We start from the raw sequence: 23,552 nt of genomic DNA, 5'->3' as shown, positions 1-23,552 counted from the left end.
GTAAGGAGGTATTTTGTGTCAGCCAGTTACAAAGCCAAACCGTGCAGGGCTAGGGCCTGGCCAACCCAGCCGCTTGCAAGATTTCATTCAAACACTGGCATCTCTCTCAACAAAGGGGTGGAAATCTTGTCAACTGAAACTCTACATGGCAAGATACCGGAGAAGACAAAGCTCTTTCTGCCTTCTGATATCAAAAGTGCCTTATAAATGCTCACGTACCATCCTTTCCAAATGGGGAGGAGACTTTAAATAACCTGGCCAAGTCAGGCAGCGAGGCACGTCTTTGGAGCGATGAGAGCTGCAACGTAGAAATCTTAGCATCTAACTCATTGGCCAAGGCCCTTTGCTGTGGGTCACGCTGTCTGGCTGTGTGAAGACACCAGGGATGCTAAACCCCCATCCCACAGGCCAAATCCAGCTCATTGGGCTTCCCACAGGTCAAGAAATTTGGCGGTGGTGCAGCCGTGGCAATAAATACTGCCACCCTTCCCCCGTTGCCAAATTACCAGGCCCCATACGGCTGGATTGGAGCCTGGCTGGACTACCGCTTGCAAATCAGGCTCAATTCAAGCCCAGGCTGCCCCCAGCCTTCCCCATGCAGCCAGGCCAGGGCTGTGCCAGCCCACATCTCCCCCTCTCCTCCAGCATGGCTAGACCGGGGCTGGGCTGGGCCCTCCTGCCCCATACAATGGATTGGGCCCTTGCCATGCCTAGCCCATGCACCAGATCCAGCCCACGAATGGACCTGGCACCACCCACCTGGCCCACAGGGCAAAGAAGCTGGGACAGGATCGACCAGATCAATCAGTCTTTATCCGGAAAGGTCCTGGGACCACGAGTTAGATGCCAAGAGGTCTAGTTGCAGCTCCGTCACTGCTTCACTTCCATGCTAGCACCTGATGAGCATCCCCCTCCGTCCCAGAGATGCTCCAGGAGCAAGACCGCTTCCTCCATGCTGAAGCAACACATGTAACAGCATCACAACCCAAGTTTAACTTGAGAAACTATTTTATTGTTATTTATCCTGCGAAGGCATCTTAGAAAACACTCGTATCGTGAGAGCACGGCTTCCCCTTGACAGGCACCTCTCACGGTGGCTTTACAGCAGCCTCGTATGAAAAAATAAAATCTCATGCTGCCCAAAGTAAAGGCACTCATGCAGTTCTACCATGTTCAGCGGCTACAAAGCAACTGTTTCATTGAAAATATATCTATCCTGCAAAAATAACCGCGGACTACAAAGGACTGCAAAAATACAATTAAAAAAGAGCAAGGAAGCAAAGATGAGAGGAGTCTGGCACTTGGTCTGAAGAGTTGTTTGACTGGTGGAGCGTGAGCCACTCCAAGGATGTGCTGTGAATTATGTTGGAGAAAGTCACTGTGTAGACAAATATACACTCCACCTCCTTAGCACATTGATTTTTAACATCTCAGCTTGCTTTCACATGGCCAAATGCACTCTCTCCTTTGCAAAGCTCATCCATGGCTGCCAAAGAATTGATCTCTCCCTTCCGAGTTCCCTCTTTATGGTAACAAACATCAGTTTCTCATAATTAGAAGTAAAAGATTTGAGATGTTTGTGCCATTTGGGAATAAAGAAAAGCTTCCAGAATGAAGTTACTCTAGAAAAAATATGCATTTCCTTACACAGGGAGCTTTCAGAGCATGCCTTACTGCTTAGAAAGAGGGACTGAGAGTCTGGACTCCTGGGCTCTCTTCCTAAGCCTGGTATGTGGCGTTGGACAAGCCCCAGTGATTGCTGAAGGGGGATAACAGCTGCACACCTCGCTCAGCCAACGGGAGCCAGAATTTATTCGCGTGTGGAAGATGCACAGAAATTTTCAGAGGCGCTACACAAGTACAAACGTCTACAGCCCAGCTCTATGCTGCAAAGTGACTGTGTAACAGCACAGCCGTATGGGCTCCCATGTTACTGCCTCAATCACCCGAGAGCGAAGTCTGCTCCAGTTGGGAGTGAGGAGAGGGCTTCTCTCTGCCAGCCCTGCAACCCCAGCTGAGCTCGAGTATCATTTGCAATTTGCAGACCTGCGATTCCACTGCCGATGCGAGTCAGGCTAGACCCCAGCCCACCCTCCTGCTAAGATGCAAGACCAAACCCATCTCGTAAACCAGGTGGGAGTCACAAAACACTGGGGACACCGGGGCTGAGACCCGCACAGGTATTAAGGTGCCTCAAGAGGCTTTTTTTTTTGGAAATCCCAGTAGGGACAGTGGGAAGCCATTTACTGGCTTTAGAAATCTAGTCCCTGGGAGGGGAGGGAATGGTTACTATCTATTTTTTTACCATTACAGAGCAGGTCGGTAAGGGCCATGAGCAGTAACAGAGATGGGTGGATCTAGGATTTGGAGAAGGGAGGTGTAGATGATGAGGTGTGTCATCATTGCATATAACAGCACATATTTTTCTCCAGGTGAAAAGAAACTAGAAGCTTTACTAATATGCAAGAGCCCCAGGGCTGTAATACTCAGTTCAAGATCAAAGCAAAAACAAATATAACTTTACTGGATGAATTAAAAACAGTCTGCAGAGCTGTGAAACAGGAGCTGTATTACCAGGAGCCGCTATCAGACAGCTCAACTGCAGAAGAGAGGCTGGCTTGATTAGTGGAACATCAAGGAGAGAGGGTCAATCACACCTGTACAGCAAAGAGTTTAGCAGGAATCCAGTAATTTAATGAGCCATGAATTCAACTGATGCGCTCATTGCTGCCTGAATAGAAATGCTGCTGCCACCACCAGGCAGCTGGTTTTAAACTTTGGATGGAGCAGGAATTAACAGGAGGGGCAGCTGCGCCAGGGCACTCCCCTGGATCTGCCCCTGGTAGCAGACATCCAGCATGATGACGATCATGACCTGGCTTCACCACTTCCCCCTCAATGCTGACACACTGGGGACTACACAATTTTAGCTGCCTTCCCGCACATTGTCATCTCACTGGTCTCACTGAAGAGCCAAACATATCCCTCACTGGCTGAGACAGTGGTGGCTAACCCTGCACGCAGGCACGCTGCAAATTAGGCTCAGCCTCCTCCGTGTGCTGCTCAGATCCCTGCCCCAGTGGTGTATCTGATGGGGGTTTGCACCCCAAATGCTAGAGTGGAGGCAAGCAGGGGAGCAGGTTTGATCCTCCGGCTGTGTGGAACGGTGCAGGATCCTGCTATGAGAGGAGGTGTCACTGCTGAGAGCCAGATTAAGTCTTCCCTGGCCCTGTAATTTTACATGGCAAGGACCCAAAGCCCTGACTGCAGCAGGGTGTGACCTCCCCTTCCCTCCCAGGACAGCTTGCAGAGCTCCTCCCAGGGAGGTCCTCCACTAGTTTCAACCACCTGAGTAAGGAATGGTTGGGAGGGGCGGGGAAGGTACACCCGTTTCCAACCCTCCACCAGTAATGAGGTGGGGGAGGCAGTGACCTGCTCCAGGAAGCTCTGCCCCTTCCTCTCCTCCCCATGCTTTGCTCCCGCTCACATCTCCCTTCCCCTGGCCCTACATCCCTTCTGCCCAGGGGGCCCCCGGCTGCTGAGGCTGGGACTCCAGGACATGGAGTAAGGGTGATCTCTGTGCTGCCGTCCAGCTCAATTTGTGACAAGATCCAAGAACTCAAAGAGCAGGAAAGGGTGAGGAGCAGGACAGGCCCTTTCAGCGAGAGACAACACAGCCCAGCCAGAGGGAAGAAGCGGCTCTGGGAGTTGGCGCTGCCATATGGCGCTTTCCTCCATACACCCTTGGGCTGAATCAGCACCAACAGTCCCCCCGGCCATCACCACCGGGCAGCTGGCGAGGGGCCCCTATGAAAGTGTTGGCCCCAAAGCCCCTCGACCTGACTCAACTGGATCTGGAGGACTTCCTGGCCCTTCAACCAGAGCTGAAGTCAGGGGCGTGCAGTTGCAGCCCCTCAGCTGCACAGCGCATGCAGAGAGCTCAGCAGCTCGTTGGTGGGGCTGCAAGAGCTGGCACTGGTGCAACTCTGGACCACAGAGTGTGAACACTGCTCAGGCTCCCCTCTTCCCCTGCTGTTGAATTTGGTCAAGGGGAGGGAAGGGATAAGCAGTGCTCACGTTCCTGCTCTGGGTTCAAGGAGCCGCACCAATGCAGGCCCAGGCAGCAGCCGCACTGACAAGCCGGCGAGGTGAGCAGGAGGAGGGGGCAGCTCTACCCCCCCGGGACCACCCAGGCCTGTGTCACAAAGGGGTCAGTCAAAGTTAACAACAGGGCCCCCCCTTGGCTGTCCCACCTAAGAGCCCAGGCACTGAACCACCCAGAAGAAACCAAACCTTTCACCTTCCACTGCCTGGAAGTGGCTTCTCCGGGGGTCCCACCGCCGCAGCATCACGGAGAATCTTGCCCTGCAGCTGCCCCAATGCTGATCGTTAACTGTATTTTCTCATGTAGAACATGCACGTTTCCGCACAAACTAGCGCTCATCTTGGATTTAAGTAAAGACGTTGCCTAGAAGTACCTCATTTTGAAGCGGTTCCCAGGGGTGCAACTAGGGGATGCTCAGTCCAGGGACCCTGCTCCCCTGCCTCTGGGGTGCAGGCAGGGGGGTAGAGAGCGCAGCACACAGCCAACGCTCACCTGTAAGCCTGGCTGTCCCCAGGGCTGGAAAGCAGGAAACCCCATGTGGGTCTCTGCATCCAGTCTCCCAATGAGACCGTTCTTGGCAATCTCCGGAGCCCAGCAGCTGTGCAAGGCATGGGGGCCAGAGAGAAGTATTGCTCGCACACCTCCCTGCCTTCCTCCAGAGCCAGAGGCCCTGAGGCCAAGCACATGGCAGAGCGCTTGCTGGCTGTCTGCCCCGCTCTTCCTCATGCCCCCATAGATGAGAGGAGCAAAACTGCAGGACTGAGCAACCGCCTGTTGTGCCCCTGGCTGGAAAATGTGTTGCTGTGCGCCATCACGGTGATTTGAAGCACCCAGGGGCGGGGGGGACTGGCACATCCATATGCTGGTCACTGTGCTGCAGACGCTAAAGCAGAAACCTCGTGCCATCACGGCTCGAGGGACAGCTCTGCCCTCACTGCTGAGGTCTCTGTGCCATAAATGCTAAGATGATGCAACAGGGAAACAACAGCCTCACCATGGCCGAGGCACTAGCGGAAAGACCAGCCCCTCATTCCTAGAGTCCAACTGGAGGATGCTTTAGTTAACCATCACCATGAAGGGAGTGGAGCTCTTTCATTTTCCCTCCCCAGGTAAGGAAAGCCTGAATCTGTACACTGGGAAGCTCTACAGTTTCGCACCCAGGCCAGTCAGCGAAGAGGCTTGGCCTCTCCAGGCATCACCCTCACTTGCAAGTGATCCGACTTGCAGATGGAGGCCATGGAGCGTGGCATGATCCAAGTATGCTCAGGGCAGGGAGAGAGGTCACAAAACAGCAGCACTCCCTGCAGGCCAGTTTCCTGGATGTTGAGGGGACATCCCACTAACAAAAGATCCTGACTTTGCAAGAGGATGGAGCCCTCATCCCAGCCTGGAACCGGGCCAAGCTGCAAGTTTCATCCCCCATGATCCATTCAAACCATGGCCCCTCTGCCAGGAGTGCCAAGGATGGGCCAATGGTGGTGGCACTGTAAGACACGCACCGCTGCCCCACAGGAGATCAGAGGTCACTCCTTGCACAGGGAGGAATCAAAAAGCCATCAGATACTAATGACTGCATTCCCAGTCCTGGACAGATTCCCACTGGTGAGGTATAAGGCAAGGGTGGAATTCACCCCAGAGGGCATAAGGGGCTTGGCACATGGCCTAGCATCACCTTTGTCCTCGAAAGAAGGCACTGAGTGGGATCTGACTGGCACACAGAACCCTCCACCGCATTGAGCTCAGCACGGAGGAGGATCCTGCATTGCATCCAAGAATGGGAAGGACCGGAAAGTTGCCACCCTGACAGCAAACAGGAAGCCAGAAGAGCTCAGCACGGAGCTGAGTTCATTCGAGGCAGGTCCTGCCAGACCAGCCTGGTGGCCTTCTACGACCAGGTCACAAAATCCTTAGACACAGGGGTAGCAGTGGACGTAGTCTTTCTGGACTTCAGGAAGGCCTTTGACACTGTCTCTCACCCCATTCTCATTAAAAAACTAGGGGACTGTGGCGTCGACATCTACACAGTCAAATGGGTCACTAACTGGCTGGAGGGCTGCACCGAGAGTGGTGGTGGATGGGTTATTTTCGACCTGGAGGGATGTGGGCAGCGGGGTCCTCCAGGGCTCGGTCCTCGGACGCGTGCTGTTCAACATCTTCATCAGTGACTTGGACGAGGGGTAAAAAGCACCCTGTTCAAATTTACTGATGACACTAAGATGTGGGGGGATGTGGGCACGCTAGAAGGGAAGAATAGGCTGCAATTGGACCTAGACAAGTTTCAGGGGTGGGCGGATGAGAACAGGATGGGTTTCAACACTGACAAGTGCGAGGTGCTGCACTTGGGGAGGAAGAACCAGCATCACACCTACAGGCTGGGGAACTCCCTTCTTTTTTTCTTTTTTTTCTTCTTAGAAGTCGGGTCGGAAGGGACCTTGCAGATCTTCAGGTCCGACCCTCTGCCTGGGCAGGAAGAAAACTAGACTCAAATGACCCCAGCCAGGTAGGCATCGAGCCGCTTCTTAAAGATCCCCAGGATGGGAGCCAGGACCACTTCCCTTGGAAGTTGGTTCCAGATCCTAGCCGCCCTGACTGTGAAGTAGTTCCTACGGATGTCTAATCTAAACCTACTCTCCAACAACTTGTGGCCGTTCTTCCTTGTTATCCTGGGGGGCGCTGGGGGAAACAAGGTCTCCCCCAAACCCTTCTGGTCCCCGCTAGTGAGTTTATAGACGGTCACAAGGTCCCCCCTCAGCCTTCTCTTGTGAAGGCTGAACAGGTTCAGGTCCCATAGCCTCTCATTGTAGGGTCTGCCCTGCTGTCCCCGGATCATGCAGGCGGCCCTGCTCTGGACCCTCTCAATGTTGTCCACATCCCTCTTGAAGTGCGGTGCCCAGAACTGGACACAGTACTCCAGCTGCACCCTGACCAGTGTCGCGTAGGGGGGAGGATCACCTCCTTGGCCCTACTTGAGATGCACCTGTGGATACATGGAAAGGTCCGGTTAGCCCTGCCAACCGTGACCTCGCATTGTCGGCCCACGTTCATCTTGGTGTCAATGACTCCAAGATCCCTTTCTGCCTCCGTGCTCTCAAGAAGGGAGTTTCCCATCTTATAAGTGTGTTGCCAGTTACTACTGCCCAAGTGCAGCACCCTGCACTTGTCCGTATTGAAACACATCCTGTTTTTGTTAGCCCACCCCTGCAACCTATCCAGGGCTTGCTGCGGTCTTTCCCTCCCCGCTAACGTGCCCACCTCACCCCAAATTTTGGTATCAGCAGCAAATTTGAACAGGTTGCTTTTCACCCCGTCCTCCAAATCGCTGATAAAGAAATTGAACAGTGCGGGCCCAAGGACTGAGCCCTGGGGGACTCCACTGCCCACTTCCCCCCAGGTCGAATATGACCTGTACACCACCACCCTCTGAGTATGACCCTTCAGCCAATTCACAATCCATCTGACTGTGTAGGCTTCTCATCAGTGCAGACAGAAAAGGACCTTGGAGTCATTACTGATGCCAAAATGAACATGGGCCGACAGCGTGGGGACGCGGTCAGGAAGGCCAACCGTACCTTGTCATGCATCCACAGATGCATCTCGAGCAGGTCCAAGGGGGTGATCCTCCCCCTCTATGCAGCACTGCATCCAGTTCTAGGCACTGCACTTCAGGAGGGATGTGGACAACTTGGAGCAGGTCCAGAGGAGGGCCACCTGCATGATCAGGGGGCAGCAGGGCAGGCCCTACGAGGAGAGGCTACGGGACCTGAACCTGTTCAACCTCCACAAGAGAAGGCTGAGGGGGGATCTGGTGGCCGTTAACAAACTAGTCAGAGGGGACCAGCAGGCACTGGGGGAGTCCCTGTTCCCCCGAGCACTACCAGGAGTGACTAGAAATAATGGTCACAAGCTGGCAGAGGGTAGATTCAGACTAGACATCAGGAGGCGCTACTTCACTGTCAGGGCGGCTAGGATCTGGAACCAACTTCCAAGAGAAGTGGTGCTGGCTCCTACCCTGGGGGTCTTTAAGAGGAGGTTAGATGAACACCTCGCTGGGGTCGTTTGACCCTAGTACTTTTTCCTGCCATGGCAGGGGGTCGGACTTGATGATGTGCTCAGGTCCCTTCCAACCCTACCAACTATGAAACTATGAGCACCTCTGAGCTCCCACCATGGGAGGGAGAACTGGAGACTCAGGCTCAGGGGCCAGGCATTAAGGGCTCCCCACATACCCGTGTTTTGACATCAAGCAAAACCTCGCACCGGGGACCAGCAGCATCTTGATGTTCACAGAAATTGGCTTTGGCAAACGACACACCACTCCTCCTGGCGCTGGCGGAAGGCATCCGGGAATTCCCTAGAGACACGTGGGATGACTTGCGAAGAGGCATGGTGTCCCCATCATGGAGACCCCCTAACAGGGGCAGACCTCGAGCACTGCCAGAAGGGAGGGGCAAATTTTCCTCTCCAATGAGGGTCTCACTTGGTGGGTGAGGGTATGAGAGAGAAGCCTACAAGATGGCAACCAGGGAAGAGAAGCAGGTAGAGTACCAATAGGGTCAAGCGTCTGAAGTGGCAGGACTCGACCCTGCGGATAAGATTTAATAGAGCATCCCAAAGTCCCCCTCTTATGCCTCAGGTGTACAGCCGCTGGCTGAAATGCTGCCGAAAGAGAAAGGAGCCATCTGCATACACGGCTAAGCGTGGCATTCACCCAAGTCTTGGCGGCCGGACAGGAAGCGATGTTCTTCCATCTCCCTGCTGCGCTCCTCTGCTAATTATTCAGATGCTTGTACAGCATCAACCCCACAATGGAAAAGAAGGCAACGGCCATGGCTAGCCCCAAATAGGGAGAGGCATCCTCGGCACCGTCTCCTCTTGGCTGGCTCGCATTGTGGCCCGAATCTCTCGGAGGTGCCAGGGGATTCCAAGGACCATTGGGCTGCATGCTACTGCCGGCCTCGCGGCTAGGACGTTCCCCAGACAGGTCAGGAGGGGCCAATGGCAGAGTCCTGCAGATGCTGCCCCCGTCCCTGGGGTCGACAGCATTCCCCAGCTCAAAGCTAGGATCACTCGTCAGGTGGATCTCGTGAGTTCTCACATCGGCGGCATCCCAGCTGCTGCTCACCGACTGATAGGAGCTTTGGTCAGGCTGGGGAACCTCATCTTTCTCAGGGCCACTGACAGCTGCCGAAGGAAGTTGGCGTGGCTTTGAGAAGGACGAAGAACGGCTTTCTTCTGGCTGAAGGTTGCAGGCGCCTCCAGGGTCAGAGCTGGCCGTGCTCAAGTTGCTCATCATGATGGGGTCACTGAGGAGAAAGCGGTCTGACCTCCCAGAATACTCTGGGTCTGTGTCTCGCGAGGCAGGCTGCTGGCGTGCTGGCTGCTCCGGGAGCTTGCTCAGGGTAGAGAGGAGCGTGCCTGGCTTGCTGAGCTGCTCTTCCTCCCTGCTGGAAAACACCTGGTAGCTCCTAGAGATGTCTGGCACGGTGTTTCTGGTCATGCCAGCTGGGTTCTGTGGCCTGGCGTTTCTCATGCTCCCAGAGATCTCTGGCTTGGCTAGATTCACATCTGAAGGAAAGGGCTGTGGGGTCTGAACCACCTGCAAGGGACAGCAACAAAGGGGATCGTTCAGATCACAAATCAAAGTGCCGCCTGGTGAGTGCCCACAGCTTCTGCACTCAAACCACGCTGCAAGAGGCTAAGCAGCTCAGGTCATGCAGCTCAGCCCATGCAGCTAAGAAACAGGTCTCCTGCAGTACCCAGCCTAGGAGGATGGGGCACAGCCAGTGCTGCATGGCTGGAAAGATGGCGAGCAAAAATGGAGAGGAGATTATCAGGGCTCTGACGAAGCCTGCGGGATGGGGACAGACCAAGACAAGAGCAACTGAAATGATCCAGATGCCGAAGGGATGACTGACAAGGAAAAGCGAGAACAGCTATGAAGCAGCTGGGCAGCTGACTGGGGGCTGGTACTGCCTAGTTGCACCAGTGGGACTGAGACAGCCGGTACCAGCACTGGCAAATAGTAACCACTGGGCCAGGAAGGGGATTTAATGCAATGCAGCTGGACATAACCAGGAGCACCAGGATTAAGAGGGGGCATTTCAGGCTGCATAGCAGGGAAAGCTTCCTCTGAGCGACAGCTACCAGGCTGTGGAAGGACCCTGAGGAAGCCAGAAGCCCCACCACTCTGGACACTAACAGCAGCACAGCACACTCGGCAGGATGTTGCAGGGATCTCCCCTCTGCCAAAAAGCAGACAGACTAACTGATCTACCCGACGAGCCTTTCCTACCCGTGGGGTCTGATCCAAAGTCCTCTGGAGTCTGAACAGGAAACTTCCCATTGACTCAAGTACGCGTTGGACCAGGCCCCTAATGCGAGGAGGCCCGATTCTCCCAGCAGGATTTCAGTCAGCTGCACAGACGTCTCCATAATACTCATTAGCCCAAGGGCCGCTTTAAAATGCGCATGACAAAATGCCAGGGCAGAGCAGAAGACAGACGGCCCCCTCAAAACAAGCCACCTGCTTCAAGTCTGAAACTTCAGGAGGAAAAAGTTGAGGACTGGGAGGATCTGGCTGAATGGGGAAGCATCAGGCAGAGATGTCATCCATCCTCATCGAGGCTAAAAACCTAGAAAGCAAGCCAGGTGGATGCTCCACACACAGGAGACAACCTACCTCCTTCTGTGGCAGCACAGAGAAGTTGCTGCTGCTCTTCCCCTCCTCTGGCAATTTGGTCTCTTGGATCGGAGCCTTCATCTTATCCAGGGAGCTGTCGCAGGCCAAGCGCGCTGAGCCCGAGGACAACAACGGTGAGTGAGCTGCAGAAGAGGGGAAGCTGCTGGCATCCGGAGACTCCCCAGCAAGACCAGAATTAGAGAGGTGCAGAAGCTTGGTTGTGCCAGCAAAGTGCTGGGATTTGGCCAGAGGAGCATTACTGGGGACAGGAGTAGAAGCCACTTGCTGGGGGTCAGCTGCAAGAGCAGGGGCAGCGGTGTGATGCTGAAGGTCTGGGTAGAGACAAAGCACGAGATTCATTACTGGGGGAGAGGTCTCCGAGGAAGGGGTGCTCCAAATTCCCCCAACATGAACGCTAGGTTGGTCTGGACAACCCTCAGGGTCTCTCCAGCCCCACAGTGCTAGGAAAGCCCCTATTTGAGGGTACACATCCAGGGCAGGAGCAACTTCTCTCTTACTGGGCTTCTCTCTGCTTATGAAGTCCCACTTCTTAGATTTCTCATCCACCACTAAGCAGCAGGAGGCTGCTCCAGATATAAGGAAGAACAGGAGAAAAGTCATAAGGAAGGGTAACACCGAAAGGGTTAGAGCACCAACGCAGACCTGCTTTTCTGCATGCTGGGCAAACTACAGGGATGGGGGGGATGCTGCTGTTTGAGCCAAAACAAAATGTTTCATTTTGTTATACAGAGAGGGCAGGGGTTTTGCTTTAAAAATACATATACACCAGTATATATGTATTAATTTAGGTAAATTTTGTAAAGAAAAACAGGGCATTTCAAGACAAAACTAACCCCCAAGCGCTCCATTTCAAAACTATCAGTATGAAGCGCTTCCACTCTTCCACCCTATATCTGGAATTTGGGGCCGACATAATTCAACCCGACCTCATGCAGTTCAACCCCATCTTAGCTCATAAAACATTTGAGCAAAAAATGTCACCCAGGTCTACTTGTGATAGGAAGTACAGGGTGACGGGGGCACAAGCAAAAGCTCCACGAAGCCAGTGGGTAGCCACCCTGCACTGACTTGAAGGAGTTCTGGGTCAAGCCCCACGATCTCAGAGGGGAATAACATCTCTCTGCTATCCATGATCTCCAAGCAAGGCTTGACCCCTTGGCCTGGAACCTGGGACAGGCCTGGATGGGCCAGGGAGCACCAAGGCAGGACAGCTCACTTCACAGGCTGTCTGACCATCCACTGGCCCTGCCCTGGGGTCTTCTGGGCATCCTGCTAAATGCACAGCTCAGCAGGAGCCAAGACCACGTCAAGGTCCTGCCCTGGGAGGTGCCTAGTGCTGGGGATTCAAAGCAGCTGGTTCTGCACGTGACAATGCTACAATAGTGAAAGGTCCTATCCTGCCTGGCTGCTTGTTAGCCAGGATGGCTCTGGGCACAGGGTGCATCTCAGCCCTACCATGAGCTATGCTCCCCTCTTGGTCACAGCGAGTCCCCTGCCAAGGATCTCAGAGGAGGGAAGACCCACCTGTGTTTCCTCCACCATCTTGCAGCATCTGGGCCTGTTTCTGCTCCGCATCGAACTGCTTCTGAATCAGCAAAGGGCTGCGCACATCCACCATGCTGCATGCCACATCCTCATTCACATAACCTGCCAGAGCCCGGAGCTTATCCTCCCTGAGCGCATCTCCAGCCAGCAGCCCGTCCCCCTGGCCCTCTCTGGCCGCCCCTGCTGGTGGAGGGGAGCAGTCAATGGAGACAAAGGAAACCTCTTCCGGCTCGTTCCTTCCAGCACTGGGGCTCTCAGCAGATGTTGGCTCTTCCCTTGGTGCTGATCGGCCTGTCACCAGGGCTCTGCTACCAGCCCCAGAGCTCAGGTGATTCATGTTCCCAAAATACCCATTGTTCACGCAGACTGGCTGCTGCTGGCGACTGGGCCAGCTCTGGGTCTGCTCACTGGGCATATCCAGCTCTACAAGCCCTGCTTGTCCTGCTGGCACCTCCCTATGATCCTGCTGGCTTTCCAGGGGAGGTAGGCTGATGTTTCCAGGGTCACTGCTTCTGTAGGAGGCCTGCACGTCCCCCACTGATATGTTTCTCACTTGCTGGGGACTGACAACCTGCCACGGAGGAGCTGGGGTGCACTCTGGGACCTGCGAAAAAGGGCAAGATTAGATCGCAACATCGGTGCTATTTGTGCCTTGCTTGGGCATGGAGCTCCTTGGGACAGGGTCTGGCCAACACCCTGTTCCCTTCTTCACTGACTGACGGGCAACAATCCTAGGGACCCTCCAAAGTGCTGCCCACTGCAAGTTCTTCCTGCCCCATGCTGCCCAGGTACCTCAGCCCTTCTCCAGAAACAAGGCAGCTTGGAGGTGGAAAGGATAACTATTCAAATGAGTTCAGGAGAGATGCCATAGATCAGTAGACGTGGAGAGAAAGAGCATGTCTCCACCGCCACAACAGCGAGTTTCCACGTGGACACCATGAGCATGCCTCGCATACCCGCTCCCAAAGCTCCAGCGAGGCAGCTCCTGGGTGTCTCTCCGACACCTCAGTCTCAGGCATCCTCTTAAGAGCAGCCAGGTGGGTTTGGGACATGCCTGATGGCTCTCGCTGACCTCCCTGGCCCCAGAGGTGCATGCATGAGAGACCACCTTCTAACTGAGGGAACCGGCATGGGCCGGGAGTGTTTGGCGCATGCCCCAAGGGATACCCTGCACACCTGTTCCTACCATGGAGAACTGGAGACAAGGGCAACTTCAGAGAAACCAGGGGAAAAGAAGCCAGCTGGCTGGGCTGGGCATCAGGGAGCAGCATCTCCAACCCACATTCCCCCCCCCGAAAACAGGAGACTTCCAGCCAGGCAAAGCCGGAGGGAATCCAGCCCCACATGCACCATACAATTCAGTGGGGAAGAGTCAGGCCCAAATCCAGACCAAGGGGCAAGTCCGTGAGCAGCAGACCTTCTCCGGCGTCTCCACCTTCAGATCCCTGCAGCCCTCTGCAGCACTGTCAGTGGCCACGACAGAAGGAGGGCAAGATGCAGGTGTCACTGGCTTCCTGGGCAGTGGAGAGGCGATGCCAGGCCCACGAGAGCCAGGGCTCTCAGCGGGTGGGGGGGTCCGGCTGCACGCCAACGAGGAGGTGGACGGGGATCTGGTCGCCTGATGAGAGGATGGAACAGCAGGACCTGAAAGGAGAGCGAACACTCGCATGTGGGCAGGGGCAGGGAACACAGGAGCAAACAGGAGGCCTGTGTAGGCAGGGGCAAAGGCAGGGCTGGTGCAGCCTTGAGCAGAAGAGCACCAACCTGCTGGGAGCAAGGCCTGCGCTGGCCATGGATGTGCTGACACTGGGAAAGGCCCATGCCCATAGAAAGAGGGGTGCATGCTCCCAGCAGCTCTATCAAGTCAGACAGTGACTGGCAGGAACAGCCAGTGAGGAGACAAGGGGACATGTGGGCCCTAGGGACTACCCTGAGACCCACAAACTCATCTCAGGCAGGCTCCAGCCAGCTCCTGACACAACACACCATGGGATCAAACACACCCTTAGGCAGGGCAACCCAACAGGCCCAGAAACCACATCAGAAAAGCCAGGACCTACTGCCTGCTAGTGGCAGCCTCTGCCCTGCCACATCCCTGCTCAGCCAGCTTGCCTGCCTTTCCACTCAGCTTCCCCAAAGGGGCAGGGCTGGGAGGAGAGGTCCCTTCCAACCCTACTTTTCTGGGAATCTAAGAAACAGGCTAAACACTGGGATTCATCAGCCTCGGGGGGCGGGAAAGAAGGACGATTCAGGCTTCAGTCCTGACCTCTCCAAGTACTTCCCTCACACAGGCTACCCTTGCCAGACGGGGACCGTTGCAGAAAGGGAGGCAGCATCCCAGTGCAGGGGAAAGCAACGGCCTGGGCTCAGCAGAAGGCTGGCCTAGCAGTGCCAACACCCGTCCAGGATGTTTGGTGCCGTTCTCCTCCTCCCTGCTCTACCACCGACTTCCTGTGCATCCCCAGGCACGCTGGTCAGGGACAGGATTTCCAGGGCGTTCATCCACCCCCAGCAGGAATGAAACCCACACCCCTGTAGACCCACCCAAGTGCTGATCCCACGTACATGCACCCAAATCCCTCTGGGAAAAGAGTACTTCCCTGCTTCACTGAACCACAGAACAGGCAGGTTGGAAGGGACCTAGGGAAGCCCTCATATGCCACCCCCTGGCTCCAGTCTAAGTGGGATCAGTCCCGGCAAAGCCCGCCCAGCCAAGCATGCATAACCTGCTCTTAAACACCCCCAGCAACGGAGCCTGCGCAAAGCAGCCTCTCTCAGCACACAGAGAATAACCAGGGTTTATCCTCCAATGTCCCCATGCCAGGGGATGGGTCACACTCTACTTATGTATGCTCTCCCTTTAAAGCACCCACCCCAGGCTGCCATTGGAGGCAGTGGGCCTCAGCCCAGCAGGAATAACAAGCTTCTGCCATGGCTAGAGAAAAGCCACAAGGTGCCCAGCACCTGATTTCTTGGGACAACAAACTGCAGAACAGGAACAGAAATGCAGGTGACAGGGTCATAACCAGGCTGCCAAGGAAGTCTCCATGCAGCACCCACCCCCACTTGAATGCACCTGAGGAGCCAGAGGATGCCATCCAGTGAAACTCTACTTGGAGACATGTACAGACAAGGGAAAGGACAACAGACCTCCCCCTGGCCAGCACCTCCTTCCTGGTCAGGTAGATGGATGCTGGCCAGGACCTGGGCCAGAAGGAGCTTGGCCAGGAGGTCCAGATGCTGGGCTAGGTGGAGTAACCACTGGCATGACCCAGTACGGTCCTGCTTTTTGCATGCACATGGAAGACAGTATGTGAAGGACTGTGGGGACTGCACGTCCCCCCATGGTACCAGAGTCCACGCACGCCTCTTGGAGGCCCAGGGGTCAAGGACAGCCTGCAGAAAGGCACCACGGGGCCACTTACGAACTTGCACCGCATCGTACACCCGCTGCACCTCCTCTCCCAGCGCCCAAAAGTCGGCATTATAGAGGGCGTTGATGAAGACTTCCACCCATCCCTGCCGGCGCCTCAGGAAGTCGATGAAGTCCCACACGGCGACGTGGTTCCCCTTGCTGTTCAACACGGCTCGAATTTCCTCCTGTCCAACAGGACAAAGCAGAGGAGCAGGGGTCTGTCAGTCACTGGAGAAGGCTGGGCAGGGCTCTGGGAGCAGCTAAGCAATCCAGAGAGAACAGCCCGGAGACAGAAATAAAACTTACCACATCTGGAACAGAGAGGGATGCTGACACGAAGGGAAGCATCTGTTCCACGCGGATGACGTGGAACTTGGACATGTTTCGCTTAACGTACTTATAAACCTCATCCTCAGCGAACGTCATCTTGCTTCAGATCCTAGGGAAAAAAAAAAGAACCAATGAATGTAACTTCCCCCCAACTCCCCGCTCCCCATGGCAGGGCTCACGTGCTTTCCTATTGCAGGCTGGGACCTCCGTCGAATGGATGGTCTCAGCAGAGAATAAACCTACTGCCCTTGCAGAGAGCAGTTTCCGGCCTAATAATAATTAGAATGGCTCAAAGTATTTTATTAGGGTAGAAACAGAGAAATGCCCAGGAGGAACTTTCTGACCAGGGGGGTGGTCAAGCATTGAACAGGATGCCTAGAGAAGCGACGGGCTCTCCACCCTGGGAAGTTTACAAGAGCAGGTTCGACAAACACTGGACAGGGAATTTTAGTTCAGGGTGATCCTGTCTTGAGCAGGGCGTTGGACTAGAAGACCTCCCAAGGTACTTTCCAGCCCTACTTTCCTACGATTCCTGTGAGCCCTGTCACAAAGCTGCAAGGCATGGCACTAGAGGTGCACCAATATCGTTGCCCATTGGATCGGCACCAAAAAAGGGGAAATGACATTATTGGATATTGGCTTTTTTGGGCCACCGTTGTCAATAAAGTTTACCAATAATTATATCTTCTGGCCAGGGCCCTGGACACCTGGGCTCCCTCTTCCCCACACGGCTGGCGTCCCTGGATGCCTGGATTCCCTTGAGAAACAGCGGGTTTCCTCTTGCAGGTGGGTGGCAATCTAGCCTGGAAGGGGTCCTGCTCGGGGCTGAAGGGAGCGAGATGCAGGGGGGCACTGCGTGTATGTAGTGGCCACATGCATGCATGTGGCCAGGAAAGCACCAGTGCAGCATGGAGAGCAGCTCCCTGCAGGTAAGTCTATGGAGGGGACAGGGCATGGAGGAGAGAAGGGATATGTGGGGCGAAGACTGAGCTCCCCACAGTGAGGGAGGGAGTGGGGCTGGGGGTACTGCCCAGCCAGGGCAGTGCATGGGACCCAGGGTTGGGGAGGGGAGCAGGATGGATCCATGGGAGGCTTGTCCAGGGGGCATGGGGAAGGCAGCTCCTCACCACTGCATGTACCCCCCAGAAGAGGCACATCCCCCCACCCCCCAGATTTGTGTGCAGGGCAGATGCAAGCTGCTCGCTGTGGGCTCGGGGCTCTCTGCTCTGCTGCTTTTTCCTTGAGAGCCACCTATGCATCCCATCCCCACCTGGCAGCAGTGGGGGGCGGCAAGTTGTGCCCCCTGCTGCCTGGCAGGCAGGGGGCAACTGGCCAGTGCAGGGCTCCCGGGGCAAAGGCAGCAGAGCAAAGAGCCCTGAGCTCACAGCAAGCAGCCTGCATCTGTCCTTGCCCGGCTCAGCTCTGCTCTGCTTAAAAGCATCCCCGCGCTTAAAAACGGTGGTGGCAGTGCTTGAACTAAAGCTCATTTGACAAGCTTTAGTTCAAGGGCACCCGCCGCCATTTTTAAGTGCTGGGATGCTCACACACGTGATGCAGGAGACCGCTGGAGCACGCCCCCCAAAAATTTTTATTTACGTAAAGGCATTTTAAAGTAAATCGGTTATCAGATCAGCATTGGCCGATGTGATTGGTTAATAATTGGCTACTGGTATCGGCCAAGAAAATCTTTATTGATGCACCACTGCATAGCATCCTTATCTGCCATAGGCAAAGTATGGGCGACAATAGTGACCAACGTCCCGACGCTGCAAAGGTTTTTAATGTACGCTCAAGAGATCCCAGGAAGAGGACCATGCCTTCCACTACAGAGGAAGGCAAACTCCGCCACAGTCTGTACTTATCTGCCCATGGGGCGAAATCCCTTCCTGACCCCAAATCTGGCGATCAGTCTGACCCGGAGCAGAGAAGCAAAACTCTGCAGTGAGAAACCTCTAGGTTTGAGTCCCAGCAGGAGCATTTGGCACAACCCAGTCAACATGCCCAGCCTCGGCTGCAGCCAACACCCAGTGCCTCTGAGGAAGGGGGAAAAAACCGAGCTAGAGCAGGCTATGGCCCTCTTCTTTATGGCAGCCCTGCAGACATTTGAAAACTGATTCACGTTTCTTCTTAATCACCTTTTCTGCAGGCTGAACATGCCTATTTCCTTCAGCCTCTCCTTGTACGACTTGCCTTCCAAGCCCTTTATCATTTGTGCTGCCCACCTCTGGACCTCTCTAACTTCTCCATGTCCCTTTTCAAAGGTGGAATCCAATCCTGTACACAGTACTCTAGCTGAGGCTTAACCAGCACCAGGTAAAGAACAGCTTGCACCCAAAGCTCTTGCTGATGCAGCCCACAATTGCACTTGCTGTTTTGCGTGGCTGCATCGCACTCCAGCCGCGGTACGAGTCTGATCTACCCGAACTCCCAGATCCTTCTCCATACTGCTGTCATCCAGCCAGGTGGCACTCATTTTGTATTTGCATTTTTGATTATTCTTCCTGAGGTGCTGAACTTTGCATTTGTCAACACTGAACTTCAACCTGTTAGCTCCAGCCCAGCTTTCCAATCTGTCCAGATCCTTCTGACACATTGGAACGTGTCCTCCAACACGCTCGGGATCTTTCCCGGTTTCATGCTGCCTGCAGGTTTGCTCAAGAAGCTGTCTCTAGTCCAGTATCCAAATCATTAATAAACACGTTGAACAGCACTGGGCCCAAGACAGACCCCTGTGGGACTCCACTCAAAACCTTCTGCCACCCCGATACGGATCCATCTGTAATTACCCTCTGCTTGAAGCTATAAACACGTTGCCGATGCAGCCTGTAGTAGTCTATTGGGCCGGCTGTCCATGAACCTTGTAGTAGTTTTGTCTAGCCTACATTTCTCTAATCTGTTTATGAGAAGGTCATCAAGCTATCCCAGCCCCAAAGTCAGAAACTGCCTAGGTTTCAGGCAATCCTTTTACAGGTTTAAAATAGGGTTTGGTTTTCTTTCAAACTCTGCCCTATGGCTACCTCAGAGTCTGTTATTACAAAGAAGATGGTGATGGCCTATTCTCCATGGCCAGAGGGGACAGCACAAGATGTCACGGTCTTGCATTACAACAGGAAAGGTTTAAATTGGCTTTTAGAAAGAAGTTCCTTGCTCTGAGGGTGGTTCAGCACTGGAGCAGATACCTAGAGAAGCTGTGAAATCTCCATCCTTGGAAGTTTTTAAAAGCAGGTTAGATGAGCACTTGACAGGGACGGTTTAGACCGGGGAGAGCAAAATACAGCCCGCAGGCCACATCCAGGCCGCCAGTTGATTGTATCCAGCCCACTGACAGCCGCAAAGTCATAGGATCAAGCCCATAGAGAGCCATCAGTTGTGCATGTGCGCGTGGCATGATGCAACAGCCAGATCTGGCCCTGTCCTGGCCCCATCCACGGCTTACACCAGCTCCTGCCCCGCATGCCAGAAGCAGTGCTGGGTACACGCTAGCATCAGCTCTGGACGCTGACCGCAAGTTCCCTCCAGGGATCGGGGCAATTGCCTGGGACCACTGCTGACACGTTGATGGAGCAGTGCCACCCGCGGACCCAGGAGGCTGCCCCCACCCCCAGTGGGAAACAGCTGCTTGCATCCAGCACTTGCCTGCCACTACTTCCGGCGTGCAGGCTAGGAGCGGGTGCAAGCTGCGGGGCTGTGTTGTGCCATAGGAGCAGGGCAGAGAGGTGGAAGTAGGTGGGTAGGAGGGAAAAGGGGGAGGCCAAGAGAATCAGCCCTGCCCATGATGAGCAACAGCAGCCAGTGCTGGGCACTGGGCAAAAGCAGGAGCTGGCAGTGGGCACGCTTACTGCTTCCAGGGCCCTTCCGGCTGTGGCTGCCTGAAGCCCAAGCCTGGGCTGCCCTGTGGCTCCTTCTGGCTGCTGCCCTGCCCTGCCCTGCCCTGGGCCTGCGGGGTGGCGGCACGGGAGAGGAGCCACAGGGCAGCCCCAGGGTAGGCTCTGGGCAGCCACAGCCAGAAGTGCCCTGGAAGCAGCGAGTGCACCCACTGCTGGTTCCTGCTTTTCCCCATCACCCAGCACCGGCCACTACCACTCATCATGGGTACCTCATTTCTCAGTCTCTGTCTGCCCCTTCCCTGCCCTTTCTTCCCCCAACCATCCTGCACCTACAGCACAGCCCCACAGCTTGCATCAGCTCCCAACCCACGCGTGTGCATGGCAAGCAGTGCTGGGTGGGCGCCAGCATCAGCTGCAGACGCAGGTGGCAGCTTCCCCCTGGAGATCGGGGCATCTGCCTGAGCCCCTCCTTGGGGTAGGGCAGGCTGGAGGCTGAAGCTGCTGCCCGCGCCCACACCAGCTCCCCCTACCTCCACCCCTGCAGCCCCATCCCACATAGCGAGGTTTGGTGAGCTACTATGTGTGTGTGGGGGGGGTACTGACCCAGCCTGCGACAGCTCCCCAAAACTCCCTATGTGGCCCTTGGGCCCAAATAATTGCCCACCCCTGGTTTAGACTGAGCAGGGGTTGTTTGGAAGGGATGACCTCCCAAGGGCCCTGCCAGTCCTATTCTCCAATGATTGAAATACACACAGTAATTGAATACTTTCAATCAGTCCAATGAGTTAACTACCATATGTTGCAGCACCGCGTTTACTAAATATCTACTGCTATGGCAGGAACATAGGCTCGCTTGTGGGATATAACACCAAGGACACTCTGCTTGGACTCAAATCCAGTGTCTCAATAAAGATGACCTTTCTCTTTCATATATGCTGTGTTGCAGAGGCAGATAGGAGCTACAGAGGTTAGAGTCAGGTTAGAAAGAGGAGCCTGATCCAAGTGACTTGGAGTCTGGCAGCTCTGCAGGAGCTCCAGCTTGCACAGAGGCCTGCGGGGACAGCGGCTATAGCAAGTCAGCGATAGTTTCACTTCCTGCTCTGAAGCTCCGGGGAACACAAAGAAGCAGGATGCAAACCTTCTAGTTAGCCCCGGAGGGCTCTCGCAGGAGGATCCCTTGTTCACACACCACCAGGACTTACCTAGACCAAGAGGCAGCAGCACACACGGGACTAAAGGAGCAATGGTTTGCTGCTGTCAGGGAGCCAAATTCATCCTCCTCTTACGTCACTACAAAGGGCCCATAAACAAGGCAATGCACCCAGTGCTATAAATGCCACCTGTCTCACCAGGTGCAGCATGAAGCACGTGCCCCGTGCTGGCCCCCTGAGCAGCACGTGTGGCTGATCCAGCCTGCAGCTTGCCGGGCATGTGGCCCCCTGGACACAGGGCGCACGCTGCCCACAATGGCATAGGGGGCCTGATCCGCAGTGGACACTATCCCAGACTGGACCCCTGTGCTGCCTGCAGTGCACGCAGCGTGGGGTCTGGCCTGTATGCCACATGCAGAAGGGGGCTGGGGTTGGGGCATGATATCAATCTAGATCATACAGTGCCATGGGTCATACGCCTGACACCACTGCCCCAGCCCACAGCAGCTGGGAGCCAACCTGGTTCACTCCAGGGAAGAGCTGGTCCCCATCAGGACAGAATCAGGGATACCCAAGTCCCCTCTCTGCAGCCCTGTGGGGCCGAGGCAGGAACTGAATCGTAAAATCCTAGAGAAGTGATGCTGGAACAGACCTCTGGAGGCCACATCTAATCCAACCCACTGCCCGAGGCAGGATCAGCCCTGTGCAAACCATCCTGTACAAGCCATAAGTGAAACTCTCCATCAGACTGCCATCAAACCTGAAAGAACACAAGGCGTAACACCCGAACCTGCCACCGGCAAAGCGGGTACCAGGCACCCAACGTCCTGCTGCCGTGACATGCCGTCAGTACACGCTCAAGCGATGCCACGTAGAGGACCGTGCCCCTGCTACAGAGGAAGGCAAAACTCCCCAGTCCGTACCAACCTGACCAGTAGGTAAAAGCCTTTTCTGCAAGCTGAACGTGCCCAGCTCCTGCCAACCCTCCTCACCCCACCTGCTCCCGGGGACGCCCCAGGCCTCTTTCAAGCCTGGAGCCCAGAGCACAGGGAGCCTCGTGCTGGGCCCGGCTTCCCTGGGCAGGCGCCCGCCCCACCCCGCCCCGCCCCGCCCCGCCCGCAGGGAGAGCTGCAGCGCGCGGCTGGCGCCGGGTGTGTCTCTGTCTATGAGTCTCTATGCATGTGTGTGTCTCTGTGTGCATGTGTGTGCATATCTATGTGTCTGTGCATGTCTCTGAGTGTGTCTCTGTGTGCATGTGTCTGTGTGCGTGTGCGTATCTATATGTCTGTGCATGTCTCTGTGTGCATGTGTCTCTGTGCATGTGCGTGTGTATCTATGTGTCTGTGCGTGTCTGAGTGTCTGTGTGCATGTGTGTGCATATCTGTGTCTGTGCGTGTCTGTGTCTGCATGCATGTCTGTGTACATGTGTGCATATCTATGTCTGTGCATGTGTCTGCATGCATCTGCGTGCATGTGTGTGCGTATCTATGTGCATGTCTGTGTGCATGCGTGTGTGTATCTATGGCTGTGCATGTCTGTGTCTCTATGTGTATGTGTATCTATGTGTGTCTCTATGCCCGTTTGTGTTCCTATGTGTGTCTATGAGTGCATATGTGTTTGCGTGTCTATGTGTGCGTCTGTGTGCATGTGTCTCTATACGTGAGTGTGTGTCTGTGCACGTCTGTCTGTCTTTATGTGTGCGTGTGTTTGTGTCTCTGTGTGCATGTGTGTCTGTGCATGTCTGTGTGTCTGTGTGCATGTCTCTATGCATGTATGTGTCTCTATGTGTATCTATGTGCGTCTCTATGCACGTTTGTGTTCCTATGTGTGCGTCTCTGTGCACGTGCGTGTGTTTGTGTCTCTGTGTGCAAGTGTTTCTATGCATGCGGGTGTCTATGCATGTGTGTGTGTCTGTGTCTCTGTGTGCATGTGTTTGTGTGTCTCTGTGTGCAAGTCTACGCGTGTGTGTTTGTGTGGCTACGTGTATCTATCTATCTATGCATGCCTGTCTGTGTGTGGGCCCGTCTCTGTGCGTGTCTATGTGTGCGCGCGCATGGCCGTGCGCACGCTCGGTGGCCGGCCGGACTCCCCCCAGGCGCGGGCGCTCCGGTCCGCTGCCCCCCTCCCCCCCGCGCCGGGCGCACACACGCACGCACACACGCGTGCCCTCACCTGGCGGCGGCGGCGGCGGCGCACGGACCCAGCAGCAGCAGCGCAGCCCCCGCGGCTCCCGGGGACGTTCTGAGCCCGCCCCCGGCCCGCGCGCGCCCATTGGCTGCTCCGCCTGTCCGTCCGGGGGTTGCTTGCAAGAGCTTCCTGCACCCTGCAGCCTCCTGCCCCGCCCTCGCCCTCCCCCTCCCTGCCACTGCTCGCCCTGCTGCCCTCCCCCCTCTCCCCCAGCTCCTCTCTCCTCGCCCTTTGTGGGGCCCAGGCCCAGGTGTGGGTTTACCAAAGGGCACGGGGACACTGCCCATTTCCT

At 55.4% G+C, this 23,552-nt stretch overlaps 1 protein-coding gene across 1 annotated transcript; it reads right to left on the bottom strand.

The window, feature by feature from the left end:
* Positions 1 to 990: 990 nt before the first annotated feature.
* On the bottom strand, positions 991 to 23,327 carry MAVS (mitochondrial antiviral signaling protein). Its single transcript, XM_014597103.3, has 7 exons — positions 23,246 to 23,327; positions 16,072 to 16,204; positions 15,776 to 15,950; positions 13,768 to 13,994; positions 12,330 to 12,954; positions 10,785 to 11,116; positions 991 to 9,701 (listed from the first exon to the last, which is right to left on the bottom strand). The coding sequence occupies exons 2-7, from the start codon at positions 16,189 to 16,191 to the stop codon at positions 8,874 to 8,876; spliced, it is 2,307 nt and encodes a 768-aa protein (XP_014452589.2). The 5' UTR covers positions 16,192 to 16,204; positions 23,246 to 23,327; the 3' UTR covers positions 991 to 8,873.
* Between the last annotated feature and the right edge of the window lie 225 nt (positions 23,328 to 23,552).

The sequence above is a fragment of the Alligator mississippiensis genome, chromosome 2, assembly GCF_030867095.1.
Source record: "Alligator mississippiensis isolate rAllMis1 chromosome 2, rAllMis1, whole genome shotgun sequence".
Classification (NCBI taxonomy): Eukaryota; Metazoa; Chordata; order Crocodylia; family Alligatoridae; genus Alligator; species Alligator mississippiensis.
Note: the sequence above shows the minus strand (reverse complement) of the source record. Positions and strands in the feature narration are given on the sequence as shown.

What these genes read in the sequence shown, in the direction of transcription:
- MAVS (XM_014597103.3), bottom strand. Translation starts at nt 16,191, where the DNA reads ATGACGTTCGCTGAGGATGAGGTTTATAAGTACGTTAAGCGAAACATG. An exon ending in CCCTCTCTGTTCCAGATGTG is followed by an intron (nt 15,951 to 16,071) that starts GTAAGTTTTATT and finishes CCTGTTGGACAG; the next exon opens with GAGGAAATTCGAGCCGTGTT. An exon ending in AGGTGGAGACGCCGGAGAAG is followed by an intron (nt 12,955 to 13,767) that starts GTCTGCTGCTCA and finishes CCTTTTTCGCAG; the next exon opens with GTCCCAGAGTGCACCCCAGC.